Source organism: Aptenodytes patagonicus, chromosome 15, assembly GCF_965638725.1.
Source record: "Aptenodytes patagonicus chromosome 15, bAptPat1.pri.cur, whole genome shotgun sequence".
In the NCBI taxonomy this organism is placed as follows: Eukaryota; Metazoa; Chordata; class Aves; order Sphenisciformes; family Spheniscidae; genus Aptenodytes; species Aptenodytes patagonicus.
The window spans coordinates 4,356,694-4,377,846 of NC_134963.1; the positions used below are offsets into that span (position 1 = coordinate 4,356,694).

Genomic DNA, 21,153 nt, shown 5'->3' on the forward strand with positions numbered 1-21,153 from the left:
GGAAAAGAGGAAAGGTAGAAAGCAGCAGACAGAGCTTATTAGCGCACAGGAGAGTTGTCTGGTTTGAGAACAGCACTTAAAATACAAAAAGGCAACGGGGATAAGTGTAGTGCCAGCAAGGAATAGATGAATTCCACTTGCGGAAACAAGGTACCCCATGGGGTGGGAGAAGGAGCACGTGTACCAGGCACTGCCTGAAGGTTTTCTGACTTCCCGCCTGTCCGACTGGCTATTAGATGTTGTAGGTTGTATGATGTAGTTCTTGCCCTGAAAATACTACACTTACATTAGTGAGTCTTCTGCAAGGATGCAAGAATAATGTCTTCTCTCTTGCTGCCGCCCAGACATGCTGCTCCCAGAAGGGGAATGTGCTTATGCCTCCAGCCTTCCCTGTAGCCATTTCTGCAGGCTCACATGAAGCTTCTCCTGGAGTTTTGCAGAGTCTCATCTTCCTCAGCTCAGGCCAGTTTGGTTCAGCGTTACGATGAAGTGGGTATTACCTTAGTGACACAGGCGCAGCTGGAGCCAGGACTTTGTGCTCAGCTGCCTGCTGTGAGGTCCTTCCCCTGCATTGCATACTCCCAAGCTTTGAGGCTTTTTTGACAGCAACTACGTTTTCTTGCTGTGCAGCACAGTGAGACTGGATCCTGACAGGAGCCATTAAGAGCTACTGTAAAACATGCCAACATGAGAATATCCTGAAAAACAGAATTCTGCCTGTAAATAAACTCCTCATTTTTCTGCTGAAACCAACAGCAACTATAAGATTTTGACCTTACAACAGACATTGCTTGCAAGAGAGGCATTGCAAGACACACGATAACCTTTTTTGATATGTTACCTAGGCTCAGACAGGCAAGGATGGAAATGGATTTGCTATGGATCTGTCTGTAAGGGGGGTTGTTGTTGTTTAAAGATAATAATATTAGGAATGCAAATTATCCTACAAAAGCTGGTGATATTTAAATACAATTTAAATTCATTTAGCATTTAAACAGAAAAGTAGAAAATGGCATTAAATTCAGATGAGGATGAGACTATGCATTCTGGAGTCAGAAATATTGAATACATCTACAGAATGGAATAGAAGGTCTGGCTGGTAATGGATTGTGAAAAGAGTTCAGGGTTTTAATAGATCACTCCTTCAGATCATCAGCACGGTAAAATGGTAGTTAATAAATTATTTGATGTGTACATTTACTCATGTATTTTAACTAGCTGTAATGAACCGGTCCTGTCAGCTCACCTAGATCCTTGCAATAGCTGCTAAATCGCTTGAGTGAGATTTAGTAACTCTCAGCAATATTGATGTCCAGAGCTGCAGGTAATAAATAAAGTGACATCAAGACTAGCTTGAGCAGAACATTGTGCAGTTTTCGTCAAGCTTGCAGCAGAGATGAAGCTGTTTGGCCCCAGTGAACGCCACTGGGCATCAGTGAGCTCTTCCCTGTGATTAGGTTTTGGATGATGTGACCACCCCATGCCCTGGCACCTGTGACGGGACTCCTGAAGAACCCTTTGTCCCAATTTGGGGTTGACTAGAGAAATTTGTCCACACTGAATTCTGTATACAGGCAGTTGCCTGTTCCTCCCCGCGGGTATGTGATATTCCTCAGACTGCACACGAAGTAGAGGAGGAGGATGGTAGAGTCTGACTGAGCTTTGGGGAGAAGAGAAGAATCCTCTCTCGGCGCCATTATACTAGGACTATCCTAGTGTTGGAGTGGGAATTAAGGACAGAAAGAAGCTGTTCCTTTAACTAGATTATACTGGAGATGTTTATAGCAGAAAAAGCCTGCCTGTTAAAATGATGCCAAATTATATAGGCTATTAAGGGCACGCCAGGCACCTTTCTTGTTATTCCTAGTTGTCCTCTGAACTTGGAGCCAGTTTAAACCTATATCCTTTCTCTTCCTCCCACTCACTTTCCCAGCATGTGGTGTACTTTATAATTTGTGAAGAGACTCATTAATTTTTTTTTTCTTTCTCCTTTTTTCAGGTTTCTGACAGATGTGACTACGTCTTTGTCAATGGGAAGGAAATGAAAGGCAAAGTGAATGTCATAGTTAATTTTACTTACCAGCATCTCAGTGCCCCTTTAGAAATGACAGTCTGGGTTCCTCGTCTCCCGCTGCAGATAGAGGTCTCTGACACAGAACTAAATCAGATTAAGGGATGGAGAGTCCCCATCATCTCTAATAAGAGGTAGGTTTCATTAGAGGATGTTCATTCTGCGCTGTGCACTTGCCAAAGACCTGTCACGGCCAGCGGATCTGAACATGCTCATTTGGCCTTAATGCAATTCCGGTGTAAATTTGAAGGTCACCAGACACCTATTCAACAGGCTCCTGCACTGGACTTATGAGGGAAATGGAAACTGCAGGTTGCACGATCCTACACTGGATATCAATTTCCTTTTATAGCGCTAGTGACTGAGATGAAAAAAGCCAGTTGGTCAAGTTAGGCAGGATCAGTCACGGGGGCAGCAGGAAGACATCAGCAAGGACCCGCTCTGGCAAGGCTGGTCAGTCTCCAGCCTGGTTCACAGGCCCTGCCCGTTAATTAATTCATTGTTAATGGTCACAATTAGAACCTTCTTGTTTCATATCACTGTAGGGGCCAGCAGCCCTGATCAGTGTCCCGAAGTCAGGACACTGATACACTAAGGCTTTAAAGATACTATCTGTGCCCGCAGGTCAGTGGCACGTGAATGACAGGGCAGAGGGTGGATGTAAGCAGATCTCGACGGTTTGTATCTGTTGTCAGTGTTATTAAGAACCAGAAGAACAAATTGATAAAGTAGGTACTTGCTATTCCCACCTACCTACGGAGACATCATTTATCACCATGTTTCTGTTAATATCGCAGCAAAGAGATGGGGATTTTGATGGAGATGTGACTTCAACCTGCATGCCACACAGGAAGGGATGTGTATGTAGGTGCAGACAGGGGAAATTTCCATGGCAACACGAAGATGTTTATGGGAAGATCCAGAAAAAGTGTGAAGGTCCTGAAAGTAAGGACTTAACATGGGAAATAATGAGAGACATTTGGAGAGGACAATGTGGTAGCGAAGCTAGCAGGCCAGATGGTGATTCTAGCAACTGTTTTGAAGACGTAGGCAGCCTGGAGGTCTCAGTTATGAACAAGGGAAACAGGATAAAAGGTGGGGGAGCCTGACGGATTTCAGAAATGCACTGAAGGAAACAGCTTCAGCAGAGCAATGGAAGGGGGCAAAGGCCCCATGTTCCAGCAACTAGGCTGCAGTCTCATGTCAGCAATAGCTCTCCTGTTGCAAGCTCTCCCAGCACCAGTTTCAATTAATTTTTGATTCTTGGTATCTTACCAGACCAGCCAGGGACAGCGATGATGAAGAAGAGGACGAACGTAAGGGAAGAGGCTGCACCCTTCAGTACCAACATGCAATGGTGCGAGTCCTCACACAGTTTGTAGCTGAAGCCTCAGACCCCGGCGGCCAGCTGAGCTATTTGCTGGGTTCTGACTGGCAGATTGACATTACCGACCTGGTGAGTGACTTCATGCAGGTGGAGGAGCCAAGAATCGCTAAGCTGCAGGATGGACAGGTTTTGATTGGGCAGGAGCTTGGAATGACGACAATTCAGGTAGGGAAAAATAATTACTTACTCCTTTTCCTCCATTAACCCACCACCTTGGGAACTGAAGTACTCGTCAGGTGTACAGCAGCTTCTTGCATTAGCAACAGAAATTGAAGCCATGAATTTTCCCTGGAAACATTCAAGGCCAGGTTGGACGGGGCTCTGAGCAACCTGATCTAGTTGAAGATGTCCCTGCCCACGGCAGGGGGGTTGGACTAGATGAGCTGTAGAGGTCCCTTCCAACCCAAACTGTTCTATGATTCTATGAGAATTGCAGCAAGGGCTGGAAGACACAGAAGAGATGGTTTTCTCTTCTTATCTTGTGCCCCAAAGTATGTAGAATGCACTTTTAGTAAATTTAGCCCAACCTGTGTACTTGGAGGCTGTTTCTGATTATTTTTGTCTGAGGCTGGTTTTGAACCTGGAGCCAGTATACGGACTGTCACGAGGCATGCAGCTGGTGAAACAGCTCCATCTTCTCAAAGCCTACACTGACAGAGCAAAGGGTAAAGCGCCTCAGTGTCCCCACTCTGAAATAACTCACCTAAACCTAGGCATTGTGTCACTGGCAGCTTTTCACATATAGTTCTTCCTGCCATGCAGAGAAAAACTGGCCTAGAAAATGGGGTCTGAGAACAAAAGAGGAAAAAAAAAAAAGGAGGTTAATCCAGTGATACTACAAAGTAGAAAACATGTTAACAAGCACTGGCACAGGAAAAAAAAATCTAGCTCTCCAAACATGCTCATCATCCCAAACTGTCAAACCAGAAAATAACAACCACACCTGTCGATAACACGGGTTGTCAGGGCTGGAGAAATGGGATTTGAGATTTTGACTTTCTGCAAAACCTGTAAAGATTTTCTGAATGACTTTCCAAAGCTCTGGGACTTACAATGCTCCAACAAATGCACATAAAACTGTGAAAAGAAAAATCCAAGGGAAAAAAGCTGAGAGCAAGTTATATTTAAAGAATACCTCTTATAAACTGCTTCCAAAATGCTCTGTACCCTATATGGACCATTAAATTCAACTTGCTTGCTAACGAGCATCTTTGGATGTCATGTATCAGTGCACTGACCTCCATGCACATTTTTTTAACCAAGACAAGTTTTCTCTGTCAGTTTTGTATACAGTACCATGAGTGTTTATTGTAGCAATACATTAGCTTTCTTTCTATAGGATAGAAATAAATGCCATTTATTCTATGGATTTTATATAAATCTACAGATTGCATTGTATATATGCTACCTAAAAACACAATCATTAATGAAACAATTGCATTTCACGTAAAGATTACATTTACAAATACCTAATATATCTAAAACAGATGCGGTTAGCATAGCACAGAGGTGAATGGCTTAGCTGATGAGAATTACATTGGTAAAAGATGTTATAAGCACCCTATTATTGCAGAAGAGTTATAAAATGTGACTAGTCATTTTTTAATCATATTGTAATAGTGTCTGTCTGCTAAGAGTAATTCTGCCCATTAACATAAATATTACTTATCTGTATTACAGTAGCTCCATTGTAGCTATTTTGCTTGGTGCTACGCAAAATGGCTGTGGCTAACTTTGATTTTTCTTTTCAGATATTGTCCCCCCTTTCAGATGCTATCTTGGCTGAGAAGACAGTGACAGTTCTGGATGAGAAGGTGACAATAACTGACCTGGGAGTGCAGCTGGTAACTGGATTGTCACTTTCTCTGCAGCTCAGTCCAGGAAGCAATAAGGCCATCTTTGCTACTGCAGTAGCACAAGAGCTGCTCCAATCTCCAAAGCAGGTACTGTTGCCCACATGTACTGTGTTGTGGAAGGACACCGCTCTGATTCACTATACCCCACATTACAAGCTGATGGAATCGAGCAGATTTTGATTAATAATATGCTAATAAAACATTTTCCTGATGGGCGCTTTTTTCTGAAGGCCACCAGGTGCCCTAACAAAAACCCAAAGATCTCACAAAAATGGCACTATGTCTACACAACCCCAGTCAACAGGCAGGCATACTCCATCTGTCGTGGCTGCATCCCATAAATAACACATACAACTCAATGATATGTTGTAATTAAGCAACGGAAGTCCCTTTACGCGTGCGCACACAGACAAACACTCCCTTTCTGTCCCATCCGGCACCTACTAGATCAGAGGAGATGTTGCCAGCTAGGTTGCCAAGTTCAGCCTCCCACCACAGGCAACCAAATCAACCCTTTAAGCACATCTTTAAATGAGAAACTGTTTTGCATAGTGCTAAACTCTTCTTCCTTCAGTTAGCTTTCTGTGAGCATTTTAAGAAGTTGTGGAACATCCCTTTCATTCTGATTCATTACTAGAATATGAATCAGCATCATTGACTCATTTCCTGATTCATGATTTCATAAACCAATTTTTGTTTCCCTGTTATTCTTAGTCCCTATATTAGGGAACCAACAGTTACCAAGGGCTTTTGGACTTTGCCATGTCCCTGTCAGTCCCTGCTTGATATTTGTCCTTGTGCTTCTGTCTACATTTGAAATTTAAACTTTTTTTTCAACCCAAATCCATCAGTCTGGGATTTACGTCAAGGATGCACTGGGCTCTTAACGCTTAAACATGTTCTGACCTTTAAAGGTAAATGATCATGGCATGCACGTTTGAAATCTGGCCAACTGTTGAGATGCTTTAATTCATCATAGGGTCTTATCCTTGGGATGCAGGATAAGAAATAATGCAGAACTGCTGTCTTTATAGGGTGATAAAAATCAGGCTCCCGTAGTATTCCAGGAGTTAAGAAATCAGTGCCAGGCAGCTAGAAATAAGGCCAGTGAGCTAATCCATTGCTGACATGGGGAGTTAAACAAACTACCTTGAAATCAGCCCAAAAGCTGGGGTTGATGGCATTTAGTCCCAATTTGCTGCCCAGCACTGACATTTCAGTTCCCAGAAGCGGAGTCTAGATGAGTCCCTCTCTGGATGCAGGGCGACAGACAGAACAACGTTGGATCAGTATTAAACCAGTGAGGAAGGCGTGCACCTTCCACCCTTGAAGGACCGACTCCCTTTTGAAAGGCATCTGATTCCTTCCATTGCTTAGCACATGATTTTCAGAGCACGATCCCTATAAGCAAAGCAATGCAAAATTATTAAATGATTATGCAGGTTTAAGCAACACAGTGGGAAGATGAGAGTTGATGACATAAATTCTATGCGGCCTTCAAGAAACATCCAAAGATTAATAAACACAAAGCCAGGATTTATGACAGTGTCAGCAAAGTCTTAGGGCTCTGTCCTGAAATAGAGACAGAAGCAAATCTCCCATTGAAGCGTGAGGAGCTTTATGGCTGTGAGGATTTCAGAATCAGGCCAGTAGATTATGCACGACACAATCCCAAAGGACTGGAGGCTTATTCTCTGTGATCTGAACAGGTGAATGACTATGTGCTAGAAACAATTTAAAAGATAACGATACATATTTATTCTCTGTATATATGTTGAGTTAGAATGTAAATACCGTCTGTTTGAAAAACCGCTTATTTAAAGAAACGAGACTTTTATAATCACGCTTTCCGCAAGTACGGTTATTAATCTGTTGGTTGGGTGTTTGTCTGTCTGTCGGGCACTCTCTCAGAGCAGGGTGATCCCAACTCTTACCAGACAAGAGCTCACCTCATTTTAGACACCAAAGAATCCACTCGTCAAGCCAGGAGTCTTTCTGGTGTGGATTCTCCAGTGTCTAATAAGGTACAAATATCCCAGCCAAAACAGAGCAAGTCAGGCCATCAGACGCAGGTGTTAGATTCCAGGGGAGCAATCTGAATTTTGTCTGTAAATAATTGATGTGTGAATGCCAAGATTTTTTTCAGGTAGCACGACAATTTTCGGTAGCCATTTGAGAGTCCTTAGAGGACCTGATTTTCAGAAATGGGTGAGCATGTGTTTTCTGAAATCTAAGAATACTTTAAAATGTTTCAAGTTAGAAACCAAAAGTCAAGGTTCCCAGGAATGCTGCACCAATACACATGTGCAAGTACAGAATTAGTACTCAGGTCTGATCCATTTACATTCAGTAAGCCTCCATGCACCCTGAAGTGTGCAATCTGCATTGCTGTGACACGAGATTAAACTTCATTATTGTCTTGCTTTTAATTGCTAACAAGCATGAAAATTACCCCAGCCATTTCCTAAAGAAGCAACTGATTGGTTTCCTCTGCTTGTACAAAATGCTTATTTGAGAGACAAAAATCAAGGACTGAAGGTATGGAGCCATGTATGGACCTACTTGCTATATGAGGTATTTTTTAACATGCGTTGTGTGTAACAAGAGAAGACTTTGTATTTTAAGCAGTTTAGAAATAACGTTGGGTTTTTTTTCATTTAAATATACAACAGTAAATGATCTCAGTCACTGGTAATGCTTTCTGACATGCAATTTGTTACAGTGCTGAAGTAGATTCTGCAGAGCCCAGGGGATACAGCTCCTTTAAGCACCTTTGGGGAAACAAATCTTGTTATCAATGAGTGTTTTGAACTAGTATTTCTCTTCACATCTTGGCAAGATATTAATTTTATTGCTCTCCCTTTTTATTTCTTTTCTGGTTATAAATGGTGTATGGATCTTGTGAGGAGGAGGGAATAGACCAGCACAAAACATATTTCCCTCGATGTTTATTCTGAGTGTGCGTATATTTGTTTTATATATTACAGGAAGCAGCCATCAGCTGCTGGATCCAGTTCAGCGATGGATCTGTCATGCCCCTGGATATTTATGACTCCAAAGACTTCTCCTTGTCAGCTACATCTCTGGATGAGAAGGTGGTCTCCATTCACTATGACCCCAAATTCAAGTGGCCTGTGATTGCTGCTGAGACAGAAGGCCAGGGGACACTGGTGAAGGTGGAGATGGTGATCAGTGAATCATGCCAGAAATCCAAAAGAAAGAGCATCCTAGCTGTTGGAAGTGGTAGCATTAAAGTCAAGTTTGGGCAGAGCGATGCCAACCCCAACATCAGTGACAGTAAACACAGGGGTGCTGGTGTCCACCTAGAAAATCATGCCAGTGACCGGCGCCAGAAAACCGCTCTGCAGGGAAGAGCTGGGCTAGATGGCCAGTATTACAGCTCCTCAATGGGCCACGAGCAAGGCAAAGGGACCACCACTCAAAGGTCTGTTTTAAGTAAAAAAGAAGGCAGAGAAAGCCTCCTGGATGATGACAGTCATCTGCAGAACATCCCGATAGACTTCACGAGCTTCCCTGCACAGGTGGATCTGCCAAGAAACAATGGAGACTTGGAAGAGAATGACCTAGTCCAGACCCCTAGGGGACTCAGCGATCTGGAGATCGGAATGTATGCTCTTCTGGGAGTCTTTTGCCTGGCAATTCTGGTCTTCCTTATCAATTGTGTCACTTTTGCTTTGAAGTACAGAAACAAGCAAGTTCCCTTTGAAGAGCAAGAAGGCATGAGCCACTCTCATGACTGGGTTGGGCTGAGCAACAGGACAGAACTTCTGGAGAATCACATAAATTTCTCATCCCAACAAGATGAACATATCACAGCTATTGACAGAGGAGTAGATTATGAAGAGAGCAAATATCTCCTCAACACAAATGCCGCCAAAAATATTAATGGACAATCTTTCAGGTCTACTGAGTCCACATTCACTGAAGGGAAAGAACAGAAAAGTGAACCAACTACTTCTCCTACCTCTAAGAGGAAACGGGTTAAATTTACCACCTTTACCACCATCTCCTCTGATGATGGGTGTCCAACTGTCAACTCAGTCTTGATGAGCAGTGAGGATGACATTAAATGGGTCTGCCAGGATATGGACCTGGAGGAGTGCAAAGAACTTAAAAACTATATGGAGAGATTACATGAAAATGCGTAATGAGACACAAAAGACTTTTTTGTTTGGTTTGTTCGTTCGTTTGTTTTTCACTCACCTTCTGCCTTTAATTTTGGGTAGTGGGGCAAAATGTTGTATTGATAACAAGAATCAGCTGGTGGATAATAACTCAATGGAGCCCCAAGAAGCCACCCAAAAGCAGCTGGGAGAGCAGAGATCCTGGACAGCTCTTAAAATTCAAGTCTTTGTGCTCAGAGATGGAAGTGAGAGATGTGTGTGGTTTTTTGACGCATGGTAACATGAAAAAAAATTTAGCAAAATAATACGGTCTCATTCTCTGAGCTTTCCCAGAAAATCAATAAATATAACAAACTCCAGTGCAGTTTGGATATTACAAAGTTCGTACAGCTCTACTGTTCAATATTGCAAGCTTTGGTTAAAAGCAAAAAATTGGTCTCAGAATAAATAGATCCATGAAGAGAGCATGTCATTCAAGCCACATGCAGAGAATATCCATCCAAGAACATTAATTTAAAGCTGACAAAACCAAGACTGTGAGCAAAGCAGCTCCCAGAGCTGAAAAGTCATGAGTTTCCAAAGAATCTGGAGGGGAAAAAGGAGTAACTGGGCTGTTTACAAACCAGCATGTTTGCCTCCCAAGCACTGAGAATGGATACACGTATACAGTTAAAACTGAAACTGTCTTTTTAAGTAGAAGCCAAGGTAATAAACTTTGCCAGCCAATTTTCAGTATTTCTTAATTTGTAAAATAGGAGAAGATATAATCTATGCTCAGAATATCACTCATATAAAGGAAGGTCTGTTTTGGAAAGTTTGAGAGAACAAGCTATTTTTAAAAGGCCACTTTATTTGATTGTCCTGTTTTAAATTTGTATTCCCAGCCATTTCCCTGGAGCGCTCCCCATCTGGTATCCTGAGGGCACTTACGAGCATCAGTCAACTTTGGAAGCATGTGGTTTCTTCCTTCCCTTCCATGCACACTCGCTTCTCCACGGTGTGCTCTTGCCAAGCACAGACACTGTTGGTACCACACTGGTACTTGCTTTACATGCTGTCATTTACCAAAGTTGGCCACTGTCTCTTGGGCAAGTGTAACTTGTGCTGAACTCAGACGCCAACAGCAACTGCCTCTTTGTCCATCCCTTTCCCTGGGAGAGCTCAGGTTGTTCGGTTCCTTCTGCTCATGCTTCTTTAGACCCCTGCTCAGCACGTTTAGAGGGCACACGCAGGTCACAGCTGCACATTCAACATTGAAACCTGAACAGCTAAACTCGGTAGATAACATTTACTTCTCCCAGAGGTGATGATTATCTTTTGTTTTCCTCTGATAAGGATGTGTACATATGGTAGGATTTCAGTGATTACCCTTTGAATTCGATGTGCCCTCCAGCCCTAAAACCATGACATTTTTTGTGAGGTCCAAAAGCAGTCTCCAACAACCAGTGGCAAAGTGCCAAAGCACTAACTAAAATCCAGCTTATATTTCAAGTTTTCCTTTATTTTCCAGAGTGAGTCCTTGCCCTCCTTTTATTATTAAGTCTCTTTCTGTCACTGAATCTAGGTTGCTCAGTTTAATACACACCCACCCTCCCACAAACACTTAGATTGAATCCCTCTATATTTAGAATGTACTGTAGATTGTAAGAATGTAATATTATATATATTTATAAACATGCCAACTGTGAATAAAATTTGCATTTTAGTGGCTTCATCTTTTTTCCTATTCTGAACGCCTCTTTCCTTTCACTGTCAGAACGTTTACCCTAAAAGAGACTGGCAGCAATATGGAGACTTGTCCTTCGATGAAATGGTGAATTAAGGCTCTTGGCACAATCTAGTCACAAAGTTTTACATTGTGCAATGTTGGGGGGAGAAGATATAACATCAACAACATGTTATGCTACAAATGTATTTGCACCAAGTCACCCAAGATTTGAAACTATCTGCAAATAAATTCACATGCATATTTCTAGCCTGAAAGCCTGGTATGTGAGTTTCTGATTTCGGTGCTATTGGGAAGATCCACATTTGGCTAAATGCCTCTGAAGACAATTTTAAAAGGGTAAGTTAGTGTAAATAGGGCAAATGTGCCCAAAACTTTGGAGATTAATACTTGTGCATCAGATGCTCTTTGCTTTCTTTCAGCACCTCTCATCAAGGCCTGGATTACTCAGTCCTATGCAAGCTCGAGGACAAAGTGCGACAGCGAGGACAGCACAGTGCAGGGCCCAGACTAGCTCTGGATGAGCGCTCAGGTGAGGGAAGCAGCCTTGGTGCCGTAGCAAAACACTGCAGCCTCCCAGCAGGTTCAGCAGTGTTCTAGCCCACAGTCTTGACTCCAATTCTGGAGCTATTTTGGGCACTTTTTACACATGACTACGTTGTGTCCACTGAGATTTACCCTCAGTAATGTGGAGGTCAGGGTGAAAGTGGCCAAATCTCAGCTAGCAGTCTGTGCAGATCAGATGCTTGCCTGCATGCAAGGTTGCCTTGCAAAAGCGTCACCGCATGGCCAATCTTTCTCCTTCAGAAAGAGCAGGTACAAGCCACGCTGGGAGCAGGCTGTCAGAATTGCTTTACCAATGAGCTGCTATAGTAAATCCAGATTTCTGTGTTAGCTGCCCCTGGGGAATATGAAGAACTAACAGCAAGTTCATCTGGTAGCACAAACCACTGAAATATTCTCCTAGGACAAAACAGCCGCCAGCTACAATGCTAAGGATACTGACATTCAGATTTATGCCTTTCTGCTTGCTCAGAGGTCCCTGCTGTCTCTAACAGCTGTAGCTTGCTATTATCCATAGGGCAATACTATAAATAATACCTAGTATTTAGAGTGCTCTTTGTCCGTAGATCTCAAAGTGCTCTGAGCAAGGTGGATTCCTTATTGACATGGAGAACACCAAGGTTAAGTGATTTGCCCAAAGTAACATAGGAAATCTATCGCAAAACCAGAAAGAGACATCACTCCCCCACACACCCTTTAACGTATCGCGGTCACTGGGCAGGATTCTGAGCTCTGCTCAAGGAGAAGCCAGAGTGGATTGTGGCCATCGGTATGCAAGCACACGCTCTTAATTAATCTGCTAATAGCAGAATAAATCAACTTCCTGTAGAGATTTTTGTTTGTACGTATGTATGTGTCTATCTGTTGGGGAGGGGTGTTTGCGTATATTCGCTTTTCTCACAGCACAGGGCCCAGACTTTTAAGTGAGAGCTTCTGCCCCATGGAGCATCTCAAGGGGGAAGGCTTGTGTTTCAGGCAATCAGATGAGAATCCCATTTGGCAAATGAAGGGGGCTAAATTCTGTTCCCCATCATAAAAACAGTGATGGTGGTTAGATGCTGCATACTCATAATGTTTTGCAGCTGTGGCTCCCATTGGCAATCTCTTAAGCATGGTACAGAGCTCGGCTGATAGCAAGCAGTCTCCTGTGAGTGTTATTAATTACTTTTTTTTCCCCAGTTGCCTCCTTATTTTCATGTTTGAGTCTCTTTTCATCTGAGTAGCTAGACTGATAGACTGTTACAGGCATGTTAACAAAAGCAAATGTGTCTGATGCAGTTTGGCTTTTTTTAGACACTTCATGCATAAATACAACGAGTAGAAACTTGATGGTCCTATAAATCAGGTAAGCTGGTTCTTTACTGTCTTCCTTAATTTTAAAGGCTTCCCCTTCAGCAGTCTTAAATATACAGTGGTTTAGACCAAGCTGCATCAACACACCAGTGAATTCGAAGTCTGAGCAATGCAGCTAAATAATTGGTTTGGAACAAGAGTTCTATGGAGGTAAGTGACTTGAAAAACCAGAATAGGTATTAAATCGATGTGCAGCCTGCACTAAGTAGCTCTAGAAACTACTTTCACACCTCGTTTCCATAATGGATGAGATGTAAATGAAATGAGCACACTGGAGACACTTTAGCTCGGCTCTGTGTGTGTTCAGCTTCTCCAAGACTGCCTGCTCTCATCCCCCTGTGGTCTGTGGGGCTGCTGCTTTGTGGAAGATCCTTAGTGAGAGCTAAAGGACTCATGTACTACAACTTAGAAGAGTCTTTCACGTGTCACTTAGGAGAGAGTGTAGGTTGGACTCACGTGTGTATTGATCAAGTGAAGTCCAGTAAGCATCACTGAGGAATTAACTCAGGCAAGGAGCTATCACTGCCAAATGTTGCGTTTAGAAAATGCCTCAAGTATTTAAAAAAAACTCTGAGAGATTAATATTTTTAGACCTTGAAAGCCCAGGAACTCCGTCACATATTTCTGTATGTTTATTGTAGTACTGTATCCTATTCATGCACAGCGTTCGAGCACTGCGGCGACATATTTTATTGCTTATAGTACAATGCCTACCGTATAAAATCAGTTCTATATTACTACCAGCCGTACTGTCAGAAGTACACAAGATAATGTACCTGTCTGAAGTAGGGGAGGCTTGTGTCCTGCAGGAGAGTTACACGGTGCCAACGTGAGCTCCCCACACAGGGGTAGCAGGACTAACCATTCCTCACTGCCATGTCTGGCTCCAGAACGAGCTGCCTCTTGGGGACGGGTAGGAGACCAAGAGAGCTCTAAAACAAGTTAGGATATCGCTTGCAAAGTGCTGAGGAGCTAGGGTTTGTGTTCTGCTTCCAGTTCATTTCTCACCATTTGAAAACTCACAGGAGGGGCTGCTTATGCACTTGACACCAGGCGCATGTTTAAGCACCTTTCTGAATGGGTGTTTGCTCTCCACCAGCCATCATCTTCCTCATGCATAAAGAATGCCTCTTTCCTGTGAAATTAGTAGTATTGCGCTGTCTGGCTTCTTGATGAAAGCTTTAATAGATGAAGTTCAAAAGTGGCAGCAGTAAGGGCCTGAGAAGAGCAGAGCGCCTGGTACATCGTGCCCATAATCAGGAGTGTTAGAAGGGCCAAGGTTACACGAGTCAAGCAAGTATGCCTGAAACTGGATCATTTTCTACCTTTTTGCTGATTTGATATGAAGACCTCTGTCAACAAATCCTTCATTATGCAGGCTTCCTGCTCCGGCTCTGTGAGGAGCAGCAAATTAAGCAGCCCACGTATGTAATATTAATGGCTGGGGAAGCAGCGCTGCTACTCTGTTTGTATGTTCTGCCAATGCTCGTTAAGAAATTGCTGTCACATTGTAAAGATGGCTGGTAGATTACATACGACAAGTTCCTGCATCTGTCTCCTTAAAACAGCCCCCAGAGCCTGGAGGGACACGTTCGGTACTGAACCACGTTTGTTTGCACCATCTACCAGAATTCACTCCCTCCTTGTTTCGGTGGATGCAAATGAGGCCTCCTGTTGCATTTTCCCCTTCTGCAATCACAGACGCTCCTCTAACTCTGACTGATGCTGTGCCGGCACACTGACGGTGGCTGGATATTAGCTATTTGGTACCTGAATTCTGTGGCACCTGACAGAACTCAAACCAGTATTACCAGCACCAGAAAGCTGCAGCTTTGAAGTGTAACAGGGACTTTGCTTATTCATGTTCAGACCTTTGTTCCTAATAATTAAATTAGAGCTTCCTACAGTCAGTTATCATATTAATGACCTAAAAACCAATCCAAAGAGCTTCACTGCTCAGCCCTGATGATAGGAGACTGCAACGATGACCACGAGTCCCACTTTCAACATTTTACTGAGCTCAGTAAGCAGAGATGAACACAGCGGAGGAGAAATAAGGATAGGGGTAAGGGGGCTATGCTCGCCATGAGCACTGTTTAGCTTAGCACACACTGGATGTGTCCAGCCACCTTCAGCAGAAGCATGGGGCCAGCGGTAGCAACAGATTTTCACTGCAGCTTATCCCCCAACTGCTCCTGCATACGTGTATCTCAGCCTGCTTATACAGAGGCCAGTGCCAGGAGCTGGTCCTGGGAGCCCCAGCTGCATCCCTGCGTGGTGATGCTCAGCAGCCAAGCACAGAGCAACCTCCTTTCAGTGAGCCATCAAAATCAGAAGTGCCTCTGAGCAGATCACCCCTTCTTGCACCCTTGTGCTATGCCATGCGGCCCCACTGCAGAACTGACAGGTATCACCACCTACTTAGAATCATAGAATCATAGAATCATTGAGGTTGGAAAAGACCTCTAAGATCATCGAGTCCAACCGTCGACCCAACACCACCACCCACTAAGCCATGTCCCTAAGTGCCTCATCTACTCGTCTTTTAAATACCTCCAGGGATGGGGACTCCACCACTTCCCTGGGCAGCCTGTTCCAATATACTTCTGCCTGTGTGAGCATTCAGGGCTGCCCAAGCTCTTGGGTATCTCACTGGGTATTAATAGAGAAGTGTGGGCTTAACAGCAGGCACTAGACCAGTCCCCAGGAGCTTTAGTTCTTCACCTAGCACTGGTAATCCATGCTCCTCAGCTTTCTCTGTTGCACCTTCTGGATTGTTTGCTTAGGCTAAAGTCTGCAGGACCCTGCGCTGCCTGCACTGCTGCGCAGCGGGGCCGTGGTCTTTGGTGGAAGGCGATGTTGCTGCTGTCCTGGATGCTCCTGGGATGCTCCCCGACAGGATGATCTGTATCCACATGCTCTGCTCCTGGTGGGATTCTCCCACCAGTACAGATGCATCTCATGCCTCCCTGTTTCTCCAGCAAATCCTTTTGTCTGATTCACTGCGGACACCCATTTTCCATCCTGTTGTCATCGAGCCAAAAACCCAAATCACTGTGCTCCTCTCTGCCATTACTAACTTTTTACAGCTTGCATTGGTCAGTCCTCCCTCTCAGGCCTGATCAATAGCTTTGCTCTTAGCGTTTGGCATTCCCTTCTGTTCTGCCAGTCAGGACACCAAGGTCAAATCTGTCCCTTTTTGTGTTTCTCCCTTAAATAAATAGTATCAGACTGCCATGTCTTAACGCAAAATATGTTGTAATATTGAAAAATCCCAAGTATTGATCAGATCTAGCTCTGTACCTGGCTCTCTACACAGCCTTGACTGTAGCTTTAATACGCCACGCAATAATGTGCCTTTTGCAAGACCAATTCATGCAGCTGAAGAGGCATTTCTGGCAGGCTGCGAGTACAAGCTCAGAAAGATTTTTTTCGTCGCACCGCATAGCCCTCACACAATCACACCAGCCCCTGAAGAGCAATAGGATTTGAATCAGCTCCTCTAATTGTTTTGTCCCCTGGTCTAGTACAGAGCCAGTGTCTCCCACTCCTAAAGCACCAGCGATGAGGGACTGTAATTGAAAAGGATGCTCTTCTAACCCATTTTTAATATGATTTGTGAGGCTGCTGGGGATGATTCCTGCAAAGCAGCAGCAGAGAGGGAGGACAGACAGACAAGCTGAGCACCATTACTCAAATCAGGCCTTAAACCAGGGGGAATTTCAAGGTAAGAGCCATGCCAGAGCACAGAAAAATTTGCTAACAGCTAAATTATGCCGCTTTGTTGCTTCTAAAAAAATAACATTACCCTAACCTCCTTCAGAGTCACACCCTTACATCTTGAAAGCCTGGTTCAGCTTTCCCCCCCTCCAGCAATGGCCTGGGCTATAAACAGCCTCTCCTCCATTTGGGGTGTAGGCTTGGAAGCTCTGTAGGGGATGGAAAAAGAGAAAGCAGCAGGGGGGGAGGGAAGGAGCAAAAGGGGACGTAGCTAAGCTGGGACACGGGGGGCATTTTGTAGCCTGACTTGTTGGGAAGGGGAACAGTAATAAACACTGCCATTTCTGGGCTTCATGAGCTGTAAACAGCCTGTCTGTGTGGTGCAGAGCACCCAGCCTACCCCTGAAAGCAGACCTGAGCTGTGAGGAGCGGTGCAGAAAAATCTCTGGTAGGATTTGCAGCCAGCCCAGCATCCCCAGCTCAGCCTAGGAAGGGCCCAGGCGGTGTCTCACCTGCCTCCTGCCTGCCTCTGCTGAGCCTGGGCTGGATTCGGGCTCCCACCAGCACAGTAAATGTCCTTGGTGAAAAGTTGGTGGTTTAATCACGAGCTCCCTATCTGCTACCCGCAAGGGCTGTGCTTGGGCGTGTTTAATGTGGTTACAAAGCACAAATCTCTGAGGGAAATGCCCCACTCATTAGTGTTATCTGCTGCTTTGGCTTTGGATGGGAGCAAAGGCTGGGAGGTTATAATTTTCTATTATAAGGCAGCAGGAAGCCTTAAACAATACATATTCATGTATTTCTCTGTGTGTGTATATACATATATGTATGCCTTACGTATATGCGAAGTAGACTTATGCTGTCCTCACTTCTAGCCTTAATTCATTATTTGTTTACAACAACTTCCCCATCCCCCATTTTAATATTTTCACTTACCATACTTTGAAGAGCTAGAAATAGCTTGTCAGATTGAGACAGCTCTTGAGAAGTTTAATTTTCCTAATGCTTGTTGGAAATCCCCTTTCTGAATCTGCAGGAATATTAAGGTTCTTAGCATGAGCTGTGCAGAGAGGGAATTTGCACGTAAAGCTGTCAGTGAATTGCAATTGGGTTAGGAGAGCCTTGAAGGACAGCACTGCTGGGTGCAGGACCTGTCTCCCGAGGAGGGAAGGATGCTTGCTGAGCCCGCCGTGGGTGGCAGAGCTGGGAGGGGGCGGGTAGGTGCCAACCACTTGTTTTCGCTCTGCCAGCCCTACAGGGAACATAGGTAGTCAGACAAAATTAGAGCAGAGGCACACGGAGCGTTTAGAAGCAAAGGAAACAGTTGTAATGGCTTTTGCTGCTGATTCCCCAGCTGGATTTCCAATGTCACTGTTCCTGGCTGTCACAGCTGGTAGGAACTTGTTGCGCCCCGACTCCTGGGTCGCCGGCAGCGCGGTGCTCCTGCAGCGGTGGCCTCCGCAGAAAGGTGCTGCTGTGTTACTGGCTGTGCCCCTGCACCCAAACGGGAACAGCTGGGAGGCCTCTCACAGTGCCAACGTTAAAAGGTGCAGGGACAGGGCTAAAAGAAGCTTGAACAAAAGCTTTGTTGGCAGCACTGTGCATTACCTGAGTCTTCAATGCCGTTCCCAGAAAGGTAGTACTGGTGTGAAGGATTCTTCATATAGAGAGGAGAAATAAAAAGGTATTTTGCACAGAGCTAGAGAATAGCAAGTGTCCCCTAGCTACTGACAGTGACAGGAAAGCACAGTAATTTGGGAATAGGTAACCTGTCAGTGTCTGAATCCTTGTGCTTGGTTCTGTGTCCAGATGAAGGTCCCTATCTGACAACTGCACAAACCAAGGGGGATCGTTCCCCCTGTGTCATCAAGGGGATATAAATAAGCAGCCACGTTTGCAAAAGCAGGGCCCTAGCGAGGACCCATGCTTTCATGCCAAGCTCTGAGGTCTCTGCTGAGCGCAGCTGTGAGCGCTGGCAAACCCAGAAGGTCCATTGAACCAAACCCACCGCAGGTTCAGGGCTGAAGATAAGGCCAGTTGTATCTGCTGCTGGAGCTGGGCCCGGACCAGACTGCAGATCGGAGCTTTGCGGCGGCAGGCCCAAGTGTTCTGGCTCGGGGCCATTTCTATTGCATGCTATTGCATATATTTTTAATAAAAGGCAGATAATTTGTGAGTGGAAGTGCCAAGCGAGTGTCTTCCTCCTAGTGGGAGGCCAGCAGCTCTGCTTGCTGATGGCTGTCGTCAAGCTATTCAAAATGCATGATGGGCTCGCGCAGGAGTCCAAAGATGCAGGCATGCAATCAGCCTGTTTTCCTCCATCCGAAGCAGAAGCAAAATAGTTAAGTGAGATCAGAAAGGCTGATAATTCCTCCTCCTCCTCCTTTTTTACACCTGCTATTTTCTTCCTGAGTATCTAGACTCAAAGTATTACTGAAATTAAATATAGCAATTCAGGCTGCCCATTGTTCCCTGCTCTGTAATGTGCCGGAGTGGCACCTTTGTATTCATCCATCCATCCCCATCTCCTCAGATGTGCTGCTCACACAATAGTTATTGTTGTAGAAGGGACCTGGAATGAGCTCTTGCATTATTCGCTTCATTTATTTTGATACAATATTTGGAGCCACTTCATTAAATTCTCTTACAATGTCCTGTCATTTTTTTTTTCCGTCTCCTTGCCAATGCCTGGCTCATACAGATAATATAAAAACAACAATATGGGGTGTGGGGAGGTGGGGGAATAGACTTGTTTTCTATAAAAGGGGCTAGCTATGAATTATTTAACTTGATTTATTGATCTCAGGATTCCCTCCCTTCCTCCCTCCCCACCAAAAAAAGAGTACAACTAGCTGGAAACACATCATTTGTGGGTAGTAGATATGGGCAGTAAATACCCAGGACAATTAAGTCTTGAACAAAGAAAAAAACATGCAGCTTTACAGACCGTGTGTGGATATGCAGAAGACGACAGGATATATAAACACCTATTTACTATCCCTGAAAAATGAACTACAGTCTCTCGCCTCTTTCAGTGTTTTCATAGATGCAACAGATCAGATTCATGAAACTCTTTTTTTTTTTTTTTCCTTTTTAATGTTCCAAGTGCTTGTGCTCCGAGGAGGGACTGACGTAACACAACCTCCCCGTTTTACTCGGGGCCTGCTGTTTTCCTGGCATCGCAGAATTTGTCAGAGCTGCCAGGGATGTCGGGGAGCTTTCCTCCCAGGTGCGGCTTGCAAATTGCTCCAAGGGAAGGGGTAGACTTTGGCTCAGCAGTGGGCAGGATGGATGTTGAAGAAGTAAGTTTTGTACAACGGAGCTCAGAAAATGAACCCACTGCAATTCTTCCCAGGTTATTTTTTTTCCAACATTTCTATCCTGCCTCCTCATAATAATAGTCCACACGGTATTTAAGATGCAAAGGCATAAGGGCTCCCCTGCACTTGCTCTTTGGCTACATTTTAAGCAGGTTCACAAGGTGACCCGTGTCCTTCCCTTTCCTCCGAGCTGTCCCCATACAGCTCCTCATTAAACCGCAGCCAAGGCAGCAGCCTCCACCTGCCCCAGCACTGACTCCTGAAAGGACGGACACTTGCCAGCTTCTGGAGGGGCTTCATAGATGTAGACCGAACACATTGGGGAGCAGCAAAGCATCAGCCGACATTATCTTCCAGAGACTGGGGGTCTGATAGTGATGGGTGGGAACCTAATAGCGTCAAGCCTAAGCAGCAGCATTTTACTCAGCTGCGGGGTGCTCTCCACGCTGTTTCAGCTTTGGAGGAACGTGCAATGTGTTTTCAGCTCTTCAGTCCCTGTTATGGAGAGTTATAAGGTTATAAGGCCTTACACCACTCCATGATTTCCTTTCCCGTGTGCGAATAACCCTGTATGGGTACGAAGTGCCTGTGGTCCAGCCTGTCTGTGTTTGCACTGAGGGGGTGGTACAGCTGCATCTGTCACAAGTGGCATCGCTTCTGGCGTGGGCAAGACCCAAGCGGTCACATCTCACAGGTTTTTGGAGCTCCTGGTACACTGCGAGGAGTCCTGCCTGCAGTTTGGGGGTGCTGCTAGAAACCTTGCAGCTGTAAGCAGTGTATTACAGTGTAAAACAGCGACAACTAGGAGAAGTGGGGAAATAAAAGTAAAATAATTCCAAAAAGAGTAGGTCAGAGCAGTCAATTAAGCCAAAACTTTTCAGGGCTACGAAGTGTTCAGTCCGTGTAAGTGGCGACAGCGATGGGCAGACGCCTTCATGAAGCCCAGCTGTGCTGCAGGGGAGCCGATCCTGCTCCTCGAATTATGCCACAGAAAATGCTTTCTGGCGATTT

General features: G+C 44.7%; 1 protein-coding gene across 2 annotated transcripts in view; it reads left to right on the forward strand.

Moving 5' to 3' along the window:
• TMEM132D (transmembrane protein 132D) overlaps window positions 1-11,173 on the forward strand; it is a 264,071-nt gene extending 252,898 nt beyond the window's left edge. For both annotated transcript variants that reach the window (XM_076352935.1, XM_076352936.1), the window contains 4 exons: window positions 2,000-2,205; window positions 3,350-3,623; window positions 5,210-5,401; window positions 8,302-11,173. In XM_076352935.1, the coding sequence (XP_076209050.1) occupies window positions 2,000-2,205; window positions 3,350-3,623; window positions 5,210-5,401; window positions 8,302-9,483 (1,854 nt within the window). In that variant the 3' untranslated portion in view covers window positions 9,484-11,173. The remainder of the gene's footprint in view (window positions 1-1,999; window positions 2,206-3,349; window positions 3,624-5,209; window positions 5,402-8,301) is intronic.
• The last annotated feature ends 9,980 nt before the right edge of the window (window positions 11,174-21,153 follow it).